This window comes from Geotrypetes seraphini, chromosome 3 (assembly GCF_902459505.1).
Source record: "Geotrypetes seraphini chromosome 3, aGeoSer1.1, whole genome shotgun sequence".
Taxonomy (NCBI): domain Eukaryota; kingdom Metazoa; phylum Chordata; class Amphibia; order Gymnophiona; family Dermophiidae; genus Geotrypetes; species Geotrypetes seraphini.
The window spans coordinates 193,127,209-193,149,621 of record NC_047086.1 but is presented as its reverse complement, the minus strand read 5'-3'; the positions used below and the strand labels follow the sequence as shown (position 1 = coordinate 193,149,621).

Below are 22,413 nucleotides of genomic sequence, written 5' to 3'. Positions count from 1 at the left end.
GACGGGGACAAATTTTTCCTCCATATCATTCTCTAGTAGAGACCATTGGCTCAGATCAAACCATTATCGAAGACCCACCTGATGCATGCAAAGGATTCTGTTATCGAGACAGACATGGGGAAACTGCTGCTAGTCTCAATAACCAAGATTTAGCAATAGAAAGAGCCAAAGTGGCTACTAATGTTGCAGGTGTTACCACTTCCTTATCTGACTTCTCCATAATCTCTGTAATATTCAATACTTGTCCTTCAGTAGGCTCAGGTTGCTGTCGGTGCGGAATTTTGCTGGGGAGATAATAAACTTGGGCAAATGGTGGAAGATTACCTTCCGGAACTTCCAAAATTTCTAATAAATATGTCCTGAGCATATCTCTAGATGTTACCATAGTTATTCTTGGAAAGTTATCAATCTCAAATTATTACTACATGCCTGATTTTCTAATGACTCCACTTTTCTTCTAAGATTCAAGTTGTCTTTAATTATAGTTTCCTGGAGTTGTTTTATTGAAACCATATTGTGCTGAGTCTTTTCAAGTAAACTATTAGAAGAAGTCATATCCAATTTTAATTTTTCTAATTCTTCTGAGTGGTGGATAAGTTTATTTTCAATCTGTTGGAAATTGGGACTAATTACCTTCCCAAAATTTGCTACCAGGTCCCAGAGGGCTTCTAAGGTCACCTCAGCAGGTCTATCCCAAAAAGTAGCTTGTATTGTAGTGCAGAATCTCTCACCTTCCTTGGTTTGTTCTGGTTTCTGTTCCTTCTGGTTCAATCCTCCTCTGGGTGTTCTAAATCCCACAGAGTCTTCCCTGGAGGTTGCCCGAACCGGGATCTCCATTTCCATGCTTCCCGGTGTTAAGTTGTCTGCCTCTGGGGAAAGTAATACCCCTTCTTCCGGGGTTTCCTGACCCCTGGGTGAGCTGGCCAACTGTAGTAGAGGAGGCGGTGCTCTAACATCCGGGCTAAGGGTGGTATCTGGCCCAAGAGGAGTCCCGTCGGTCTCACTCACACCCAGGATCCTCAGCGGGCTAGCGTTCGGATTCACAGCAGCAGCTCCCTGCATCCTCCAAAGAAGTTCTTCAATGTTGCCAAAGGATGGCAATTCGGAGCACCGTGAGGCGCCAGCAGCGCTCCTGCCTCTCCTCTTCAGCATTGCGTCGCGGAAACAGGTACGAGCAGGCCGGGAACTGCAGCCTCCAGCCAAAAATCATGTAACTAGAGCTTTGATCGGCGGTGTATACCCGTTCACTTAGGCAGCGGCCATCTTGGATGTGGTGGCAGTTTTCTATCTTAAGCAGCCAGTCGTCCTTTGAACATTTTGTTTAAGCCACATGTCCATAACCCCTTAAAGTCCATTTATTTATTTTTTGTCCCAATAAACTTGCAACTGCCGTTGCCAAGTGCGTACTTTGTAATTGAACTGTAAGAACATAAAAATTGCCATACTGGATAGATTTCACCCAGTTAAGGGCACGTCAAACCTCATAATGTCAGAACCATGGCACTATTGACGGTCCTCCTGAGGTCAGCCTTCATAGAAGATATTTGCAAGGTCACAGCTTGGACTTATATCCGCATATTTACATCCCGTTGCATTTTGAAGAGGAATGCCAATGAGACATTAAGGGCTCCTTTTACTAATATGTGCTAGCGGTTTTAGCGTGCGCTAGACGCTAACGCCTCCATAGAGCTGGTGTTAGTTTCTCCACGTAACACAGGGGTTAGCACGCGCTAATCTTCAGCGTGCGCTAAAAACGCTACCGCAGCTTAGTAAAAGGAGCCCTAAGTTTGGTCATTCTGTCCTGTGAAATCTCTTTAGAATCCAAATGCATTTCCTCTAGAGCATATTTTTTTTTTTTTAATTGTTTCCAGATTGCCTTTGATTTAATAAAAATAAAAGGAAAGAAAGAAAGAAATTCACATTTACATGCACATGCATGCAAACCTCATCTACACAGACACAAATGCTGTACCCACACAAGGCCTATTACCAGCAGGAACGACATCAGTTTGTCCATTTCTTTTTCTGATTTCATCCCTTTTTGGAAAGGCAGTCGCTGGGATTTGCCATGTGTGAGGATTGCATATCCTGATTGTCCTTTTCTCCAGCCCAGTTTTACTGAATGGCATCACTCACACATGTGGACTGACACCTTACTACTGTCTTCAGAGAACACCTGTTTTGGGGATGCGACTTTGCTTTCCTGGCTGTTTGGTTTCATTGCTTTGTCATGGCTTCAGAATATATTTTTGATTGATTATTATGTATTCATCTTTATTTTTGCAGCATTAAAATGGATTGACATGGCAGCCACACTGTTTCATCTGTGTGTGTTTCTCTCTGTTTTCTGATATCTTTGTCTCATATTTATACTTGGTTTTTTTTTCCTGTGTATAGGTTCTGCTTTTTCTAAGTATATGTCTCTCACTCTGACTTGGTGGCCCTTGTCCCTCTCCTGGGCTGTCTCGCCTGCTTCTTTGTGTTCCTTTCATATTCCTCCTTTACGAAGCCATGAAGGTGGGTTATACTGTAAAAACAAACAAACAAACAAAAAAATCAATTCATATAAAAACAAGCAATAAAAATAAGAGACACAATTCAAAGTTAGTCTCGGGAAAAAGCCAAGAGTGGAAAAAAAAAATAATGAAAGGGGCCAAATTGATGCTAGGTAGACAACTACTACTGAGTTCAATGCTGTATCAAATACTTGAGAAAATAGCCATGTCTTTATTTTGCTTCTTTTCTCTCTCTCCTTCCTCTCTTCAGGATGTTCACCATGGCAATGGGACCCAAGAGGTGTTCTACCAGGACCCCAATGTGCTCTACATCTCCTTGCATCGTTATGACGATGGAAACTTCTTCCCTGGTAGTGGCGCTCCCGATCAGGTGATTATACTTAACCCCTGTATCAAAGGAACATAGGATCCAAACTTTTCAGCAAGTCCTCTTGCCTTGCTGACCCTGAAAGGGGTTTTCCGTGTTTGGGGGTCAGGCAGTGCCCTCGATCTGCATAGAATATAAATTTCCTTTTAATTCTGCCTGCTGGGTGACCTGGGGACTGGTGTTTATGGGGCATAGAATGTTTATAGATTGTTCCTGTATAAATGACAAGACAAGGTTTTGTTTAGAACATCCCTGACCCCCTTACCACAATCTTGGGTCCTCTACATTGCAAGTTTCAAGTTTATTAAATTATTTGATTAAACGCTTTTCAGAATACAAAGCGTTTTACAAAGAAATAAAATTGGATTTCTTAAAATCACAAATACATCGTAAATAAAAATAATTACTTAAAAAATTAAAAAACGAACTGGGGTAACAAACACATGGAACAGTAGGAAAGGAGGGATAAGAAAAAATACAATAAAAAAAAAACAAAAAACAAGATGAGTTAATCAGATTGGGTTAGAACATAAGGGGATATATACTCAGAGTTTAATACAAAACGATAAAATTAGGAATGAACCGAAAAATAAACTTTTAGTTAAAGGCTTCTTTAAAAAGAAAACACTTTAAACTATTTTTAAATTTATTCAAATCTTGTTCAAGTCTTAAATGAAGAGGAAGTGAGTTCCAAATAGTAGGGGCTGTAACCGAAAAAATCAGGTCACGGCGAGTACCGATGACTTTCAAAGAGGGAACATAAAGGGACGCTTGTGAGGATGATCTGAGAACTCTAGAGGGGCTGTAAGGGATCAGAAGCCTGTCTATAAATGCAGGTGTATTATTTCTTAATGTCTTAAAGACTAATAGTGCTATTTTATAGGTAATTCTATATGAAATTGGTAGCCAGTGAGCATTTTGAAGCAGCGGTGTAACATGATCGAATTTTTTTGAACCTGTGATTACCTTTATTGCAGTGTTTTGTATGATTTGGAGGCGCCTTATATCCTTAAGATATGCCCCCTTTAACAAGGAATTGCAGTAGTCTAGTTTTGAAATCACTAGAGAATGTATTAAAGTATTGAGTGAAAATGAATCTAGAAGGGGAACCAATGAACGGATCATTCTTAGTTTATAGAAACAATTTTTCACCAAAGCACCAAAGCACACGCTAACATACCCTCCCTCACACATTGGTTGGCGAAAAATGGTGACTACTTTAAATTGATGCTGCTGCCATAGGGCTCAGCATATGTGTGCTGTTTTTTTTAAAATTATGGGGATAGTAGCCTTTTAATATCCTGTACAAACAAAGTGATCACATAATTGAGAGACAGAGTTAACAAGGGAGGGGACGGAAATATAGAAAAGGACAATATGTGAAAGCCTAGCATGGCAGCTTTTTGTCACAGTCTGTAGCAACTCACACACTCCTGTCCAATACAAGACTGCCTGAGTGCTGATCTCCCAGTGTCATGACAGAACAAACCAGTCTCCTCCCTCAACCACAGCAACAGGGGTGACTTTCTTCATAAAGGTGGTTAATAAATCCCAATAAATAATTAAATACTGGAAACAGCCTGACATTGAATATCCTTTCTTCTATTTGGGAAAAGAGATCCAAGATTTTTTTATTTTTAAATATGAAATGTACTGGATCCAGATGGATTACCATAAGCATTTCCTTCCTTCCAACCCACCTCTCCTTTCCTAGTATCAGCGTTGTATACATGCATTTTGACAGCTGTGTTCTGCATACACCTTAGGTATCCATTTGTTTCCTGGAGCATAACAGGGTATCTCATGTAGTGGCGTAGTAAGGGTAGGAGGTGCCCGGGGCAGTGGAGCCCCCCATGCCCTCCTCTCTGCATCCCCACTCCTTCCATGCCCCGCCCCCGCTCCTTCCCATCCCCATTCCACATTTGCGCTCTCCCTTCCCCCAAGTACCTCTAAATCTTCACTAGCACAAGTGGCTTCTGCAGCATGCTCCTTGCACCAGCTTGGATTTCCTTCTGATGTCACTTCCTGGCCTCTTGACCCGGAAGTGATTCAGAGGGGAACCAGGCTGGCGCGAGCTACAGGCAGAAGTTGCTCGCGCAAGCGAAGATAATACAGAGGTACAGGGTGGGGGGGGGGGCAGAGAGGTGCCAATGCCCCCACCGACTAGGCGCCCAAGACGATCCGCACCCCCTTTACTACACCACTGATCTCATGATTGAAGTCCTCCATTCTCTCATAGGCATGGGCAGTTCTATAAAGGGGCTCAGCCTCCCACTCCTAGATCTGCTAGGTTATTATTTATTTATTTAATTCATTTTCTATCCTGTTTACCCCAAAGAGCTCAGAACGGGTTACAGTTTAAACATACATAAAATACAGTTAACAGGTTATAATATGACAATTACAGTACAAGTTTACGAAACAAGGTTGTGTCCTAATTCTTCCTCATGATCTGCAGTTTAAGAGATCCAATGCCTCAGATGCCCAGATCATAGGGGTTGGTTCAGCTATCCTAATAACTGGATGGACTGATGTCCTCCAGGGTCTGACTGTTGATCCCTGTTTTGAGGCGTAGGGCAGGTTTGAAGCTTCATCTCATGCTTTGGTTTACTGGCTTTTAGGTTGGTGCTGGCAGTGGCGAAGGATTCAATGTGAATGTGGCATGGACAGGGGGAATAGACCCACCTATGGGTGATCCAGAGTATCTGGCAGCTTTCAGGTAAGCAGCTCTTTCACCCTTCTTCCTTTTGCCTGATTGCTCCCTTTCTGTCTGTCTTCTACTCCTTTGATCAGTCTTCGGGAGCTCTGTATGCAAAAGCACCCTAGATTCTGTTTTATAGCCCATATAAACCTTCAGTCTGCATCCTCAAGGAGAGGAGAGTTCTACAGGGTAGATCTCGGGCTTTCCTGTTGCTGAGAGATATGCAGAAGGAACCTGCAGGTCTAGGATACAGTGTATTGACTGCTTGTTTTGGTGCCATCCTGGCCTGGACCTGTGGCAGATCTCTGGAGCTGCTTGCATAGACACCGAAAAGTTTCAGACTCCTGCAAAGCCGACTTTTTGTAACTGGCCACCGTTTTCTTCTTTAATGGCCTCCATTCCTTTCCTTCAACCCCCTCTGGCTTTGCAGCACATGTGGTTTGATTTTACATGAAAGATGTCTATAAATAGCATTTTATGTACACAGAAATTTGATTTCCGCTGTGGGGTTTCTGCTCGGCCCTTGATCTGTTGCCAGTTTTTCTTTTTCCATGCCATCTCCTGGCTGCCCAGTTTATCTTCCTTTCAGCCTCTGGAGGCTTCTCAGCTTGGAGGGGTGTAGTTAGGAATTATATTCAATGGTCACTTCTATTTTTGTGTTTCTTTTTAAGTTGAGGAACAGTTAGCAAGTAGGTCATAGAGCATGACCCAGTATAAAGAAAAATTACTGCTGAGTTTTATGTGAAAATGACTTTGGCAGTAGAACTCGGGACCAGGGATCTAAGTTCAGGTTACTGGGGTTCTGGTTGGGCCAGGTTGTGCTGAAAGATATATAGGGAGCCATTATTTAACACTGGCTATCAGCAATTAAGCAAAATGTCAACCACCATGGTCAAAATGAAATTGAATATTCAGTGCTGGTATCTGGATGTTGACCAGTGCTGAATATCCAGCCTTTATATTGTTCTAACTTTATTCAGTTAGTAGTCTGAATTTGGCGGGGAGTTCCCGTAGTCTCTCGAGACTACGATGGGAACTCCCCGCAACCATTTTTCTCAGTGATCTTCACGGGGGAGGAGTGTAGGAAGATCGCTCCTGCCCCAAAAGCCTGCTAGACCACCAGGTAAGGTCTGGGGAGGTCTGGAATGCAGCGTTTCCTGTATAAAAAAAAATCACAAATAACCGAATCCGCAGATACTGAAACCACGGATTCGGAGGGAGAAGTGTATTCCGGAGAGAATTGTCACCAGCAACGAGACATGGGTGCATCACTGCAATCTGGAGAGCAAAAGACAAGGCATGATGAAATAAAGGAAGTGGTGCTCATTCGGCTTTGGAAGCAGCCAAAAAACTTCTTTGCAGGAATGCAGAAGCTAGTTGAACGATACAACAAATGTGTCCTCTGACATTTGGAGCATTGAAATAAAGCATCAAATTACTGCATCTCAATGGCCACAAATTTTAGCTTAGAGGATGAGATGTACAGCGTTGGCATCTATGAAACAAACTTAATTTTTTTTGTTACATAGAGCATTTTGGACCCCAGTTTGTTTACAGAAATTAGACAGCTCTATGTCTAATAGATGCTGGTACTGTCATATCGAAGCTATTGTCCATTGATACTTAGTTTTTGGAAATCTATTTGGGGGCCAAGTGAATAATCTACTGGAAAATTTGGTGGCATTATCATATGACACTGTGTTATTTGGTACTTCCTTGAGAGCTAAGAGTCAAATCTCTTAATAATAATAATAAACTTTTGCTCATCATGACAGGGGTTGCCATGCAGCAAATTATGAAAAACTGGAAAAATTGGGATCAGCTGAATTATAATTTTTGGTGGAATTCGTTATGCCAAATCTTTAAAATGGAGCGGGTAATAGCCATACAGCAGGGGAATTTTAAGAAATTTAGGGATGTTTGGGAGGCATTAACAAAATATTGTACAGAATGAATATTATTTTTTCCCTTTATTCATACATATCCAGGGGTGGGGAGGGAATACTTTATGATTTCTTATGCTTAAGTACAATTGTTGGGTATAAGGGGGGGGAGGGAACTTTGATGGTATATTAAGTGATGTTAAAGTATAAAGTGATTGTATCTTATGTTACACTTATTGAAAGTTTTAAAAATGAATAAAGACTTATTTAAAAAAAAAATCCACAAATGTGTCATCTTGCATGGGGACTATGTGGAAAAATGATATGTTTAATTGCTCACAGTTACTTCTGTTAAAGCTGTTAAATGTAATTTTGCCTTTACTTTTTGATTATCCTCGTACATTACTCTAGTATAGCTGTGCAGTAATGATAGTTGTTTCCCAAATGTACACTGACTCTCCTTTCCATACCCTTTCCAGGACTGTGGTAATGCCCATTGCCCGTGAGTTCTCACCGGACGTGGTGCTGGTGTCAGCAGGGTTTGATGCAGCAGATGGGCATCCTGCCCCTCTTGGAGGATACAATGTGTCTGCCAAATGTAAGGAGCGCTTCTGAGTTACATTATGGGAAATGGGGACGTGTGCAAGGGATGTGTGATAGGTGCCACCAAGTGCTTATCAAACATTCTGTGGCTGTGACCCCCATTATCAAAGGTGTGGGCTGATGATGTCTTTCTGGATGATGTGCCCAGGTCATGACCCCAAACACAGGTTTTCTGACCCACAGTTTGGGAAGCCCTATCTTACACTGTTTAGTAAAATGCTATGAGACTTGTCACAACCCCTCAAAATCTAGTTGGATGGATTGTGACAGATTTGAGGTGGCTGAATGTTTTCCAGAAGGGCCTTAGTTATATTTGTTAGCATTTGGATTATTACAGAGCTTTGGCGTAATATATGGGACAGTGAAAGGGCCCAAGTGCTGGATTAGATATGGTAGGCCCATCCAGGATGTGGAGTGGTATCCTACAAGTGCCTGAAATTTGTACTGCTGACAGTGTGGACTGGAATAGTTGGGTAGAATGGATGAACCAGCTGCTTTTCCCTCTCATCTGCTATGTTGATATGATAGATAATGGGACTCATTTTCAAAGCACTTAGACACACAAAGTACCTTAGGTTAAATAATGTTGGCCAGCTAGCCACTAATATTCAGTGGGAGATAGCCAGCTATCTCCCGCTGAATATTAGTAGCTAACAACTAAAACGTAGCCAGTTATATCACGCGATAGCCTTTGTCAAAAATTAACCGGATATTCAATGCCAGTCACCAGAAACGACCCAGGATCAAATAATGGCAATAAGCACCAACCAAAAGAGTTAGCTGACCTGCCTCCCATGGTCTGAATATTGGCTCTGATATTTCTGGAGGAATAGCCCAATGGTCAATGCAGTGGCTGAGAACCAAGGGATTCAATTCCCACTGCAGCTCCTTGTGACTCTGGGCAAGTCACTTAACCCTCTACTGCCCCAGGTACAAAATAAGTACCTATATATAATATATAAACTGCTTTGATTGTCTAAGTGTTTTGAAAATGAGCCTCGATATTCCTTCTTTGAAATAATTGATGTATACACTTAGGGGGCAGTTCTACAGCTTGGCACCTTATTAGGCATCTTGATTCTATGCTTGAGCGTCAATTCTATAAAAGCATCTTGACACCAAGATTCAATTATAGAACACTAGTGTAAGTCGCAGGAAAATGCCTCTGTTTAGTCATGCAGTGCACTTATGGTACACTTCTCCCTCGTCATTCGCGGGGGATACGGGCAGAGCCGGACCGCGAATGGTGAAAAATCGCGATTATCCAGCTCTGACCCACCCCCACCTCCCTGCCGCCTTCCCGGCCTTACCTGGTGGTCTAGAGGGCTTTCGGGGCAGGAGCGATCTTCCTACGCTCCTGCCCCGTTAAGATCGCCATGAGGAAATGGCTGTAGGGAGTTCTCGACGAAGTCTTGAGAGACTACGGGAACTCCCAGCAGCCATTTCCTCATGACGATCTGCACGGGGCAGGAGCGTAGGAAGATCGCTCCTGCCCCGAAAGCCCTCTAGACCACCAGGTAAGGCCGGGAAGGTGGCAGGGAAGGAAAAAATATGGGTTTTTTAAAAGTTTAGACTGTTTTTTTTTTTATTTTCCCCCTCCCCAGAAAAAATCGCGATTATCTGAAACCGCAAATGGAGAATCTGCGAATGGGGAGGGGGAAGTGTATTCTGTAGGCTAGCACCATTCTCATGGGCCACCATGCTCCATCCACATGGATGCCCTCCTCACACCTAGTTTATAGAACAGCACGTAGCGCATTTGGGTGTGTAATAGGCTTTAATAGGCCCATTTATATGCGCAAGGCATATGTAACTGTACTCACCCAGTTATGGAATTGCCTTGTTAAATTGTACTAGGGCTTGGGGGCATACCATGAGACTAACTTGGTTTAAACAAATTTAAGAAAGTGTATATTTTTTTCAGTCTATCTACAATTAGAAACTGAAATTTGTGACTGGAAAATGTGGTCAAGTCTAGCGATATAGCTGAATTTTAATAAAGGTTTGGATAAGCTTCTGTAGGACATGTCCATTAACAATTAGCAGCCAAGTAGACCTGAGGACAGCCACCTATGTCTTCTGGGAATGAGTTAAAAGGAATGGAATTCTCCCTTAGCATCTACCAGGCACTGCTTAAAGACCTAAATGAAGCACTCCCAGAGATAGAATGTTGAGTTCCATGAACAATTGTTCTTACTCTGCTTAATAACAAATTAAGAACATAAGAATTGCCATACTGGGACAGACCGAAGGTCCATCAAGCTCAGTATCCTGTTTCCAACAATGACCAACCCAGGTCCTGAGTTACCTAGCTAGATCCCAAGTAGTGAAACAGATTTTATGCTGCTTATCCGAGGAATAAGCAGTGGATTTCCCCAAGCCATCTCAATAATGGCCTATGGACTTCTCTTTTAGGAAATTATCCAAACCTTTTTTTAAACCCCGCTAAGCTAACTAATTAAACCACATTCTTCAGCAACAAATTCCAGAGTTTGATTAGGTACTGCAAGGAGTGTTTTTTTATTGTCTGCAACTGCTGTAGATTCTGTCTCAGTGAGAGAGCTTTTGCGCTGAGCATTTCTTATACCAGAAGAGAAGGCAATCACAGCAGTTATTGGCCTATGCTGGTTAGATCCTCCTTCCAGTCGTTCTTTCCAAACATGCCTGGCTCAGTGCCTTTTCATTCTGAAGCTTTTGCACAGGACAGTATAAAACTACATTAAAATGGTAGTGCTGCTTGTTTTCTGAGTAACTGTCATTGGATATTTTGCTTAGTAATCAACTTTAACAACTTTTGGCCTGTCAGTCGCATGCACTGGAAACAGGGAAAGGGATTGAGACTCATATACTGGCCTTTTTGTAGTTTTACAACCACAGTTAAAGCGGTTTACATACAAGTACTTTTAAGCATTTTTCCTATCTGTGTGCTCAACAATCTGTCTAATGTACCTGGGGTAGTGGAGGATTGGGTGACTTGCCCAGGGTCACAAGGAGCAGTGTGGGGTTTGAACCCATAACCTCAGGGTGCTGAGACTGTAGCTCTAACCACTATACCCCCCCCCCCAAGCTTCTAATCTTGTAGAAATTGATGGGTAGCTCTGGATAAATCATGCCAGATCTCTGGGTAGGATGGCCAGTGAGAAATCTGTGCCCTTTTTCAGTGCGACTCAAATAGAGCATTTGCTGCCCAAATGTTGTGCTCCTAATACAGTACATAGTCTAACAGAACAGTGGATGGTAGGGTCATCGAAGCAGTGTAGCTACAACATGGACCACACGGCAAAGAGCCAAGTTTTCCTATAAGTATGAGAGAATTATTTTTTTGTGGGACTTCATATAAAATGTTCAAAATAATTCCACCCCCCAGAGCAGTGGCAGGTTGTGTAGTGGCAGTAGTACTGGCAAGGAAAGTGTCCTATTCACTAAACAGACTGAATTTGATTCTGAGATAGCCCTGGGCTCAGTGAATCGCATCCTGCTGGCCCCATCAGACAGGAATCTTGAGCTTAGATCTCCCATACCCCTCCAACTGACCTGTAATTTTAACTTGAATCCAAATCTATTTCCCTGGTGCTATTGAGCAAGACCCCCTTCCTCCTTTCACCTCTAAGGAACATATTGAGGTAGATAGAGCTGCCTTGCCACTGGTCCATGCCACCGAGTGCCCAGATGAAAGTATCTTAATGCGCAGTAATCATTGTGCTCCAGTGTTGGCCATCCTTTTTTTAAAAAAGCGGTATAATAGTTGATTCCTTCTGTGAAATGTCCTAGTCTTGAATCAAAGAATAAAGTTAAGAACGCTTCAGAGCCGTGGCTGGCTTGAGACATTTGTGAGGGTAATATAAATAGATTTGGGCCTGAGAATCAGAGTATATTTGCAATATGGTTTCTGCTTATAGGCCTGCGAGGCCTTTTCAGATCTGAGGACCGAATGTTACCTGCATCGTCATGGATTACAGATTAGCACAGACAGCAACCGTGAAAGTTTTTCTCTCACACACACACTTTCGCATTGTCCCACTGCAGAACTGGTTACAGTGCACCTTGAAGGGCCGATTCCTGTGTGGATGGAGTGTATTGCCGAGGACATTAAACTATGAGAGAAGTCTTGCCTTTTGGAAGAATCAAAGGGCCTGGAGGTCAATATTCTGCCTGCAGCATTCGGCAAACTTTAAATCTCTGACAGTTGCAAGCTGAACTGAGCTTGAGTATTCAATGCCAGACCATGTAGGGGCACTGGCATCCTGAAACTAACCATGTATCGGCCACTATTCAGACCTGTGTCAGACAGGACAGTGAACCGAATTTCACTGCTAACTGGATAAGACCTGGCTCCACCCAAGCTCCGTCCCTGGACTACCCTTGAATAAACCAGACTGTGCCATGATAGACATGGGCAATATTCAGCAGCTTTAGCCATTCTAGCACCTTTGACTGTCAGTGGAAGGCCAGCTTACCAGGGCTAAATTAGACCTGTGGCTGTTCTCACAGATTTGTTTTTGACCTTTCTGAGATGATAGAAATGAGATCTAAAGAGGAAGTAGGTAGTTTTATATGTCAGTGAGGTGATTTTTTTTTTAATTTTGAAACTTGTATGAGTTGATTATATATAATCCATTTCAAGTCATTTTTTGATAGAAGTGGGCTATAAGCTATTAATTAAATATTACTCTTTACAATGAGGAAAAAAGCTATTTTCTTGTGGTTTGATAGATCACTTAGGCAAGGTAAATTCCTGGGTGCGAGTCAATGCCCCAGCTAAATCTGTAGGAGGATCTATATTGCACTCCGACTTACTTTTGGGGGTGGGGTAAAAACACAAGCTGTGTATTATGATTCAATGCCCTGCTTGTCTGCTGTAAGTTTAAACGAGGTCAACCTATCTGAGTCCCTGTAAGCTGAAATGTTCCCCTTCAGGGAACAGTGTTCCAAATTGTCTGAGCTGAGACAAAGTCCACAAACATTTTTAACACGTGGATTTTGCACAAGTTCATTTTGAAACTCACTACAACTTTTAAGCCACCTTTTTTTAATTGAGGGTACTTTATTCTTTTGAAAAATAGTTGAAAATATAATCATGTTAGTTTCCTCTCACTTCTTCCCACTTGTCTCTGGAAATGCCTCCTCTAAAGGTGGCTTAACATTTGCCCATCTGCCCATATTTTCAGCTGTATTAAGGGTAAAAGTTTGAACATGTGTTTACTTGAATTTGCAGAGACTCACCTGAAAATGAAGACTGATGCAATCTTGAATACCTTTTGTATTTTCAAAATAGTATGAGGTTCATAATCAAAACAGAAATATGTCTAAAAACCCGCCTAAATCGGCACTTGGACGATCCAAAAGACAGGTCATCCAAGTGCCGATAATCGAAATGGGTTTTAGACATATCTAAAAACAGCTTAGGCTTTTTCAGTGCCGCTGTGCGCCCAGAGTGAAAAGGGGCCATTTTTGGAGGAGTGGTTAGGGCGGGAGGTAGGCAAGATGTGGGCCGACCTAGATTTAGTCGTCCTGCAGCGATAATCGATAGTTTAATGAGACTGCCTAGACAGAATTTACACATTGTGACTTAGGCGAACTAAAAAAAGGGTATAAGTGCCCAGAAGGTATCCAAAGTGACCAGATAACCACTGTAGACACAAAGTACAGACCCACACACTCCCCCAGTGATCACTGACCCCCCACACATACACACACCGCCATAAAAATTGGAATAAACAAAGTACATACCTGCCTTCAGAACATCAGCACTTGGCATAGGAAAGCCTAGTAGAGCTGCACAGAGGTGGCTTAAGTAGTCTGGGGGGTGGGCTAGTGAACCATAGAGAGGAGGGCCCAGGCCCATAAGCCACTCTAACTACTGCATTTATGGTGGAACATGTGCACCCATCAAAACCCTACTGTACTGCCATACAGGTGGCACCTGCAGCCATAAGGGCTATTGGGGTGGTAGACAGGTGGGTATAGTAGGTTTTGGGGGTGTTTTGGGGAGCTCACCATGACTTAAAAGGGAGTTGTGGTGAGATGTTTATGTGGCATCCTTTTTGTGAAGTTCACAGCAGTGCCCTGTAAGATGCCCCACTACTCTGTTACCATGTCTGGGTGGCCAGTCCATCACTTTGCTGCCGACCCCTCACATCCAAAAGGTCTTTTTCTAGGCGTTTTAGGCTTTGATGATTTTTTGGACGCGAATGGGATATAAAGATAGATGACTTAGCGGTCTGGACGATTAAACGGCTGGACATAGAAGTAGCCGATTCTCGAAAAAAAATATTTTGGACATATTTTTCGAGAGTGGACTTTGGATGCTGCCGACTGTGGACAACTAGCGCCTTAGGCCCCAAACGGACTTAGATTTTTTTTTATTATGCCGCTCCATGCTTTTATGTAGCTCAAAAAAATACTTGCAGAACAGAGCAAGTACAAGGATCTATAGGAACAAAGATACAGAGCACCCACAGGAAATTTCAGAGTGAAAGCATGCATATGCATTTGCTTTGCAGTGATGTAGGTGCTTTGAAAACTGTTTCCTTTATAATCACACACACACCAGACTCTGGAAGCAGGCTTTTTCTTTTAGTTGGGGAACTGTTTTTAGGACAGATATTTCCTCTATTTACCTCTTTCCAGCTCAGTTAGAGCCAGTGTTGGGATCCTGGTACTATGAGCCTTCATTCACAGTGATGCAAGGATGTTGCTACTATTTTGGGTTTTTGCCAGATATTTGTGACCTGGGTTGGCCACTGTGGAAACGGGATACTGGGCTAAATGGACCATTGTTCTGACCCTGCATGGCTATACTTATATTCTTATGATTTTAATTGGCTCCTTTCCTGCCTACTACAGGGATCCTGAACCACATCAGAGCTCCATCCATAATTCAGTATCATACACTCTAAATCCAGTTACTGGGTGTTACCCTTAACGAGGGCAGTAGCTTGCCACTGAGCCAGCCCCTCACTGGGACCTTGAGAACATTCCAGAAACACTGCATTTTGCACATACTGTAACATACAGAGAGTGTGTCAGGGCCAAACTCCCCCTTTGTACAAAGACTCAAGTCAGTGAGCTCCAAGGCAGGGTCTCCAGGAAGCTGTAACTGACTCCCTGTGCGTAGGAGTCCACACAATGACTGTGCATCACACAAGTTTTGTGACCAGATGTTCTCCACTGTGACAAGGTGGTGTGGTCTAATGGGTGTAGCAAAGCAACATGAGCCAAAAGTTTCTAGAGTTCTAATCCCAGCTCTGCCACTCACTCTATTCCCTGAAGAGGTCATATTGCAGTCCTGAGCTGCTTATTGTCATTAGGGCAAAACTGAAGAGAAGACATTACCCATCCTCTGGGCTTCATCTTCTGCCAAGGCCACATACCCTCCTTTTGCTCAAGTGCCCTCAGTACCAACCATATGCCACTGTATTTCTTTTCTGTCTAGGATCGCTGATGCATTGTGCTGTACCATACTGTAAACATTATTATGCATGGAACAGCACTGGGGTATCGCAAGGAATGGCATTCCTCCTCAGTTTAACCACTGAGCACTGCTGTTCTGGCAGGGTCCTCTATATAGAGGGGTTTTATTCTAATTGGTCCTATTACTGCTGTTTTGTTTAAAGGGATTTCTGCTTCTTTCCACAGGTTTTGGTTACATGACCGAGCAGCTCATGACTTTGGCAGAAGGGGCTGTTGTCCTGGCCCTGGAAGGGGGACACGATCTCACGGCAATCTGTGATGCATCAGAAGCCTGTGTCTCAGCACTGCTTGGTAACAAGGTGAGAGGGAATGGGTGCCCTGCTTCTGGGAGAGCCATCTGGTTCAGGCACTTGACTCTTTCTGTTCCTGGTCACATGTTGTACAAGCAGATTTAAATTGCCTCTTTCTTGGATTGAAGGGGATAACAGTGTTTGACAGAATATACAAAGGAAATTGAAGTGGGGATATCCAAGAGGGTGTTGTAGGAAGAGTCCTACAAAGGAAAAGTAAAGCAATGAAAGAAGAACAATATGGTCTACATGGGAAAATTATGAGCATAAAAAATGAGCAAGAACGTTTTGCAAGACTTCTGTGCATCTTCAGGGAATAGGAATAAAAGGGATTTTGGATTTGGCTCACACCTTTTTCAGCAGCAGTTACTCTAGGTATTTTCCTGTCCTCAGAGGGGACCGTTCTATAATTTGGCACTACATGGCACCAGTGCTACATACTGAGTGTCAATTCTCAATGGTCTCTGTGCACCAAGATACCATTATAGAATACTAGGGGAGCGTATGGCACAGTGGTTAGAGCTACAGCCTCAGCACCCTGAGATTGTAGGTTCAAATCCCATGCTGCTCCTTGTGACCCTGGTCAAGTCACTTAATCCCTCATTGCCCTGGTACATTAGATAGTGTGAGCTCACCAGGACAGATAGGGAAAAATGCTTCAGTACCTGAGTATAAACCACTTAGGCTATAAGTGGTATATAAATACTAAAATAAAATATATAAATAAGCCGAAATCGATAGGTCTACTTTTAGGCACGACTGTTTATGCCAGGTCAACGGCAGATGTAAATGACCATTCCTAAGTGTACCATGCAACATACATAATTTATACAATTCTATAAGTTATTTTAATAAATTGAGATATGCCCTTCCCACACATGCATCCTCTTGCAATTGTGCACTACCATGACAGGACAGCGTATCATGCATTTATTTATTTATTTATTTATAGCCTGTTCTAGAAAGCTCAGGATGGGTTACAGGTGAACATATACATAGGTTCCCTACAGTTTTTTGAAACAATCTACAATCCATAGGAACTTACATAGATTCAGGGAAAAAAACTATTAGGTTCCCCACTATTTCTTGACACTATGGGCTCCTTTTACAAAGGTGCGCTAGCGTTTTTAGCGCACGCACCGGATTAGCGCACAATTACCGCCTGCTTAAAAGGAGACGGTAGCAGCTAGAGCACGTGGCATTTTAGTGTGCGCTAAAACCGCTAGCGCACCTTTGTAAAAGGAGCTCTATGTAAGTTCCTGAGTTATAGAGAGGTTCCCTATCTACAACACATGAGCACAGAGAAAACCAGGCAAGACAATCAGGTAGCATATAATGAATGATCCAAGTTTCTTTATTCTTTGATAGACCGTTTATCAAATATATACTTAAACGGTTTACAATATAAAATATTAATAAAACAAACAAACAAACAAAAACTATTAAAAAGGGAGAGAAATTCAAACAGATTTACTAGAACAAATAGGGGGGAAAAAGGGAAACGGGAAAGTAAGTAATTATATTGAGGATAAAAGAAACCATAAGAGGGAAAGTAGAGTGGTGAAGGGTAGAAATAATAGGGTAGAGTTCGCTTCAAAAGAAGCATTTTCGTTTAGTATTAATAAGACCATGGAAGAGCGGCATGGATTCTCTTAGAACAAAGACTGGTCTTCGTGATATTTGGAGCATTGAGATAAAGCAACAGATTACTGCGTCTCAATGGCCACGAATATGGACTTGGAGGATGAAATGTACGGTGTCTGCATCTGTGAGACAAACATGTTTTTTTTAATTACATAGAGCTTTTTGGACCCCAGTTCATTTACATAAAGTAGATAGTTCCAAGTCTAATAGATGCTGGCACTGTCATCTCGAAGCTGGGACGTTGGATCATTTATTATACTATTGCCCCTTGATACTGAAATTTTGGAAATCTATTTGGGATCAAGTAAATAATTTATTGGAGAATCCAGTGGCATTATTGTATGATATCATTTTATTTGGTACATTTATGAGAGCAAAGAGTCAACTATCTGTGAGAAATAATAAACTTCTTTTGATAATGGCAGAGGTTGCCATTCAGCTTATTTTTAAAAATTGGGATAGACTAAACTACACATTTTGGTGGGAATCCCTCTGTTATATTTTTAAAAAGGAACGGTTCATGGCCATTCAGAAGGGAAGTTACAAGAAATTCATGGATGTTTGGGAGCCATTAACTAAGTACTGTAAGGACTGATCTCTTTAGATGTCCTTTTAACATACACATCCAGGGAGGGAGGGTGGGAGAGGGGGCACGTTTTGGAATTGATTTAAGGGGGATGTTTAGATATTTCTTGTAGGTATCTATTTATTGATTAACAGGTGGATGGGTGAGGGAAATAATTTTTTATTATAAATTCTTGTAAGTTTAACGTGCTTTAATTATAATATTCTATGTAAATGTATTAATTATTGTGCACAACTGTAGTTTAAAAGTAAATAAAGAATTTGAAAAAAAAAAAAGAAGTATTTTGTAGGAGAGACGATGAGTTATAGGTAGCCAGCGTACTTTAAGCAAGAGGGGGGTGACATGATCAAATTTCTTTGCTTTGTAGATTAGTTTTACTGCAGGTAAGTGCCAGTTTTCTCAGCACACTTAATGGCAGGCACCTAGTTATAGAACTGCCCTGTAAGTAAAGGATCCTTTACTGCCCTGAGGCAGTAAAGGATCACACTGGAGCAACAGTGGGTTTTCCAGGCTCTCAGCTCACTGTCCTAGCCATTAGGCTACCTCCACTCTTTATTGTGCGAAAGGGTTCAATACCATTTTATAAATGATCAGGGGAAGGGTGGGTTTGAGGCTCCTGTCTTAAAGTTGGTTGCTGTAGGTGGAGTTTGGTGTCATCCAAGTGTGTACACATTTGGTGTTTGAGCCAGTATTTCATCTCTCTCCTCCCTGTAGCTGGACCCGTTCCCAGAAGAGGTTCTGAAGCAAAGACCAAACCCGAATGCAATCCGATCACTGGAAGCAGTCATCCAAGTGCAGCGTGAGTCCCCCGTCCTCTTCTTCTTGAGGGAGGGGAGGGGGTAGGGTGGGGTGTGGAAAGCAAGGGAGACTGATTAAATGATATAACAAAGAAATTGCAAATCTGGAGCTAATCAGCTTCAAAGGGTCTGCAGCGTGACAGCAGCCATTGTGAGGAAATTAGGCACAAATGTTTGCTTGGAATTTCAAGAAATGAATCCCAGACCCCAGCAGACATGGCAAAAACCCTAGAGCAGACTCCTTTCCCCTCCTCCCATTGTGTGTAGTTGCTAGCCAGTTGACACAGGGCCATGGAAAGCTTTTAGTCCCTCTTTGAGGAAGTTTGGAGAGGCTGGTGCCTGTGGCTTGTGCTTTATAGCAGGTATATGTTGGTGCGGGCTTCCACTCTGAGAGTGCAGATAGTGACTTTCAAGGAAAACCTCACCATTCTGAAAGCATCTACCCTGGTAGCTTCTAATAATCCAAGCCATTCTTCTTTATCATAAAGCACTCATCAGGGAACTATTATCCACAACCCCCTTTCTTCGCTCCTTTTCATCATGTACAATGTTTTCTCCTCATTCAAGACCATCACCCACGGTCTGTCTCTTCTCACTCTTTGTCATCTGGGGTGTCATCAGCACACCATTTTCAAAACGTACAGATATTTTTCCATTTTGATGGGGGGATTTTTCTACGCCCCCCCTCCCTGTTTATAAACACAGCAGAACCCCTTTGTGGCAAACAGAGGAATATGCAGATTTTCTGGAGAGCTGCAGGGCACTGCTATGATCAAGAGTGGTACAGCAGCTGATGGCTTTACCAAGCTCCTGCGAGGAGCATGTATATGCCATATGAGTGGCAGCACAGGACAGTAAGAACTGTGGTGTCAGCATGGCTCACGAGCAGTATTACATTTTCTCAAGGTCCCCCGAGGAGGCGATGGAATTTGGTCATGTTGCAGTAGCTGAGTTCTATGCTTCTCTGATTTTTAACCCCTTTTCTGGAGAACGCTTAGGTGAAAGTGCTTGCTAACACACTGATCATATCTCTGGGAAGTACAAGCCTCTTGCATCGAATTGTTCATCTCTCTGGACTGTCGGTATAAAGTTCAAAATTTATATGGGTGCTAACCACCTCTCTTTTCGTATGGGTGGTTCCTTCAAGTGCATGAATTAGTTAGATGGACAGAATGGTATGGTAAATTCTTCTGCTGTCATTGCTCATGCTAAATCTGTTCTGTGGTGGGACAGTGCGTGTGTGAGGGAAGCTGGCAATGCTGCTGTTCAGTAGATAAAATGGATTTTTGAAGGAGAAAGAGAATCTGATTTTGTTCATCTCCCTCCCCTCTAGTTTCTCTTTTGTCCACTTCACAGCTTTTTATTTGAGTTTTCATCTCTCTTTTAAGGTAAATACTGGAGTTCTGTCCAGCGCCATATGTCCAGGACAGGCTGCTCATTCCTGGATGCACAGAAACATGACAAGGATGAGGTGGAGACTGTGACGGCGCTAGCATCTCTGTCTGTCGGAGTCACTCCAAGAGGAATGACTGAAGAGAGGTAATCAGGTGCCGCACCAGTCTAAATACACCTGTATGGATAAAGCAATTACTCATTTGGCAGTTAAATATGACAGAATATAAATCTAGTGTATATACTCGAATATAAACTGAGATTTGGGGGCCAAAAAATGGGAATCTCTGTTTATATTTGGGTCCTCAGGTCTACGTACTTCCCCCACAGGCCTGCCTTAAGCCCTGGTGGTCCAGCAGTGAGCCGGAAGAGGATTGATTCTTCCCATGTCCTGTCCCAGCCAACTGTTAACCACCCCCCTCCCAAACCTCTCTACAACATACCTTTGAACCCTGGTGGTTTAGCGGTGAAGCGGGACAGGAGCTATCTTCATTCGCTCCTGCCCCGTGCAGAGCCATGATCAAAAAAGGCTGCTGCAAGTTCCCGGGGCAGTCTTTTTTTTTTTTTTTTTTTTTCTTGGAAATCTTTATTAAATTTCCAAACTACCATAGTGCAAACAAACAACTTCAATATACATAAGTTTACACAAAATGCTGCAGGAATTCCCAGCAGCCATTTTGATTGCAGCTCTGCACGGGGCACAAGGGTTTGCCCCAGGGTTCCGTTGGTGTAAATCTTTTGTTTAAAAGTTAGGTGTAGATCCTGGTGCTAAGCAATATTTTATAAATGGTGCCCAACTCAGAGCACTGTTTGTAGAACAGCGCTTAGGCCCTGATTCTATAAAAAGTGCTTGCTGTTGGGCACGAAGATTGGCGTGCCTAGCCAATCTAGGCACCTAACTTAATTTTTTAATTGGTTCAATTAGTGCCATTAAAAACAATTTAAAAAAATAGATTTTGGGGTAGGTGCCTACCTCGATGGGTGCCATGTGTAGGTATGTACAGTAAGGCGCTTAACAGATCTAGAAAAGGTTCAGAGAATGGTGACAAAATGATAGATTATGGAACATCTTTTTATGAAGAAAGGCTAAAAAGATAGGTGACTGCAAAAGGATATTATAGAAATATTATTAAACCATGAGAGGGATGGAATGGTTAATAGGGGAGTATATAAGAGAACCCCCAGTCTTCTTTAAACACACTCCCTACTGTGACACCTTAACAATGCCAGAATTAAGCCAGGAGGGCATGGTCCAGCCAGGGAAAATAAAAACCTAGAGTTGGGGAAAGCCAAGGAGGCCAAGAACAGGAAAAACAGCCCTCCTGACTTTGCCTCTAGTACATATGCTTTTGCTCAGTTATTTATTCGGCCTACACAATAGGACCAGTTACTTTTTTATGTTGTCGTATACTGCTCAGGAATCTTTGAAATTCATCTATTGGTCTGTTAGGGAAACGGACTTCCTTTTGATATTTAACCCTGAGCTGCTCTGTGTTTGAACTTGAGCTGACTGCCTGCAAGGGAAGGCAGACTTACTCTAGGTTTGGAACCTGAGCTGAACAAGTGAAGATTCTTGCTGTAGTCTGGCTGTGTATTTAAAGGCTCAGGTTGCCAAGACTCATGCTATCACAAGGGGATTGTCGTTAAATCAAATTGCTTAGGTAAGAGGACAGCCCATGAAACTGATAACCCAAAGAAATCATAAGGGACAATTCTATGATTGGTGCCAAGAAATAGGTGCCACAATTGGGCAGGCATAAGGGGGAATTTATCAAGGTATGGTAAAAGATCACCTTTTAAAACACCTTGATTTAGCACCAGATTCAACCTGTAGGATCTCGGTACCACAGGTTACTGAATTATGGTTTTTTGGGGGTTTTTAAATCTTTATTTATGCAAATAACAAGAAAACTAAATCCTACTGAGAAATCACATCCGTGAAAAATATATGCGTAGTTTTAAATGAATAATGCTGTTTGTGAGCCACTTTGCAAGCAGTTATTCCTGCAACCCGAGAGCATCAGGTGACAGACTGGGCCAGCAGCACATGGTTCCTGCTCCCCTCCCCCGCCCCCCCCACACACACGGGCATGGGCTACCTTTCAATGCATTGGTGATCCAGGGGTGGTGGTCAGGCATGAGCGATGACCAGTTTCTCCTG

The 22,413-nt window shown here is 42.5% G+C and overlaps 1 protein-coding gene across 8 annotated transcripts in view; it reads left to right on the top strand.

The window, feature by feature from the left end:
• Positions 1 to 22,413, top strand: part of HDAC7 (histone deacetylase 7) — a 543,111-nt gene that overhangs the window by 510,542 nt on the left and 10,156 nt on the right. For all 8 annotated transcript variants that reach the window (XM_033936587.1, XM_033936586.1, XM_033936589.1 and 5 more), the window contains 6 exons: positions 2,767 to 2,886; positions 5,505 to 5,602; positions 7,947 to 8,065; positions 15,709 to 15,842; positions 18,778 to 18,862; positions 20,249 to 20,399. In XM_033936587.1, coding sequence (XP_033792478.1) covers positions 2,767 to 2,886; positions 5,505 to 5,602; positions 7,947 to 8,065; positions 15,709 to 15,842; positions 18,778 to 18,862; positions 20,249 to 20,399 — 707 coding nt within the window. The remainder of the gene's footprint in view (positions 1 to 2,766; positions 2,887 to 5,504; positions 5,603 to 7,946; positions 8,066 to 15,708; positions 15,843 to 18,777; positions 18,863 to 20,248; positions 20,400 to 22,413) is intronic.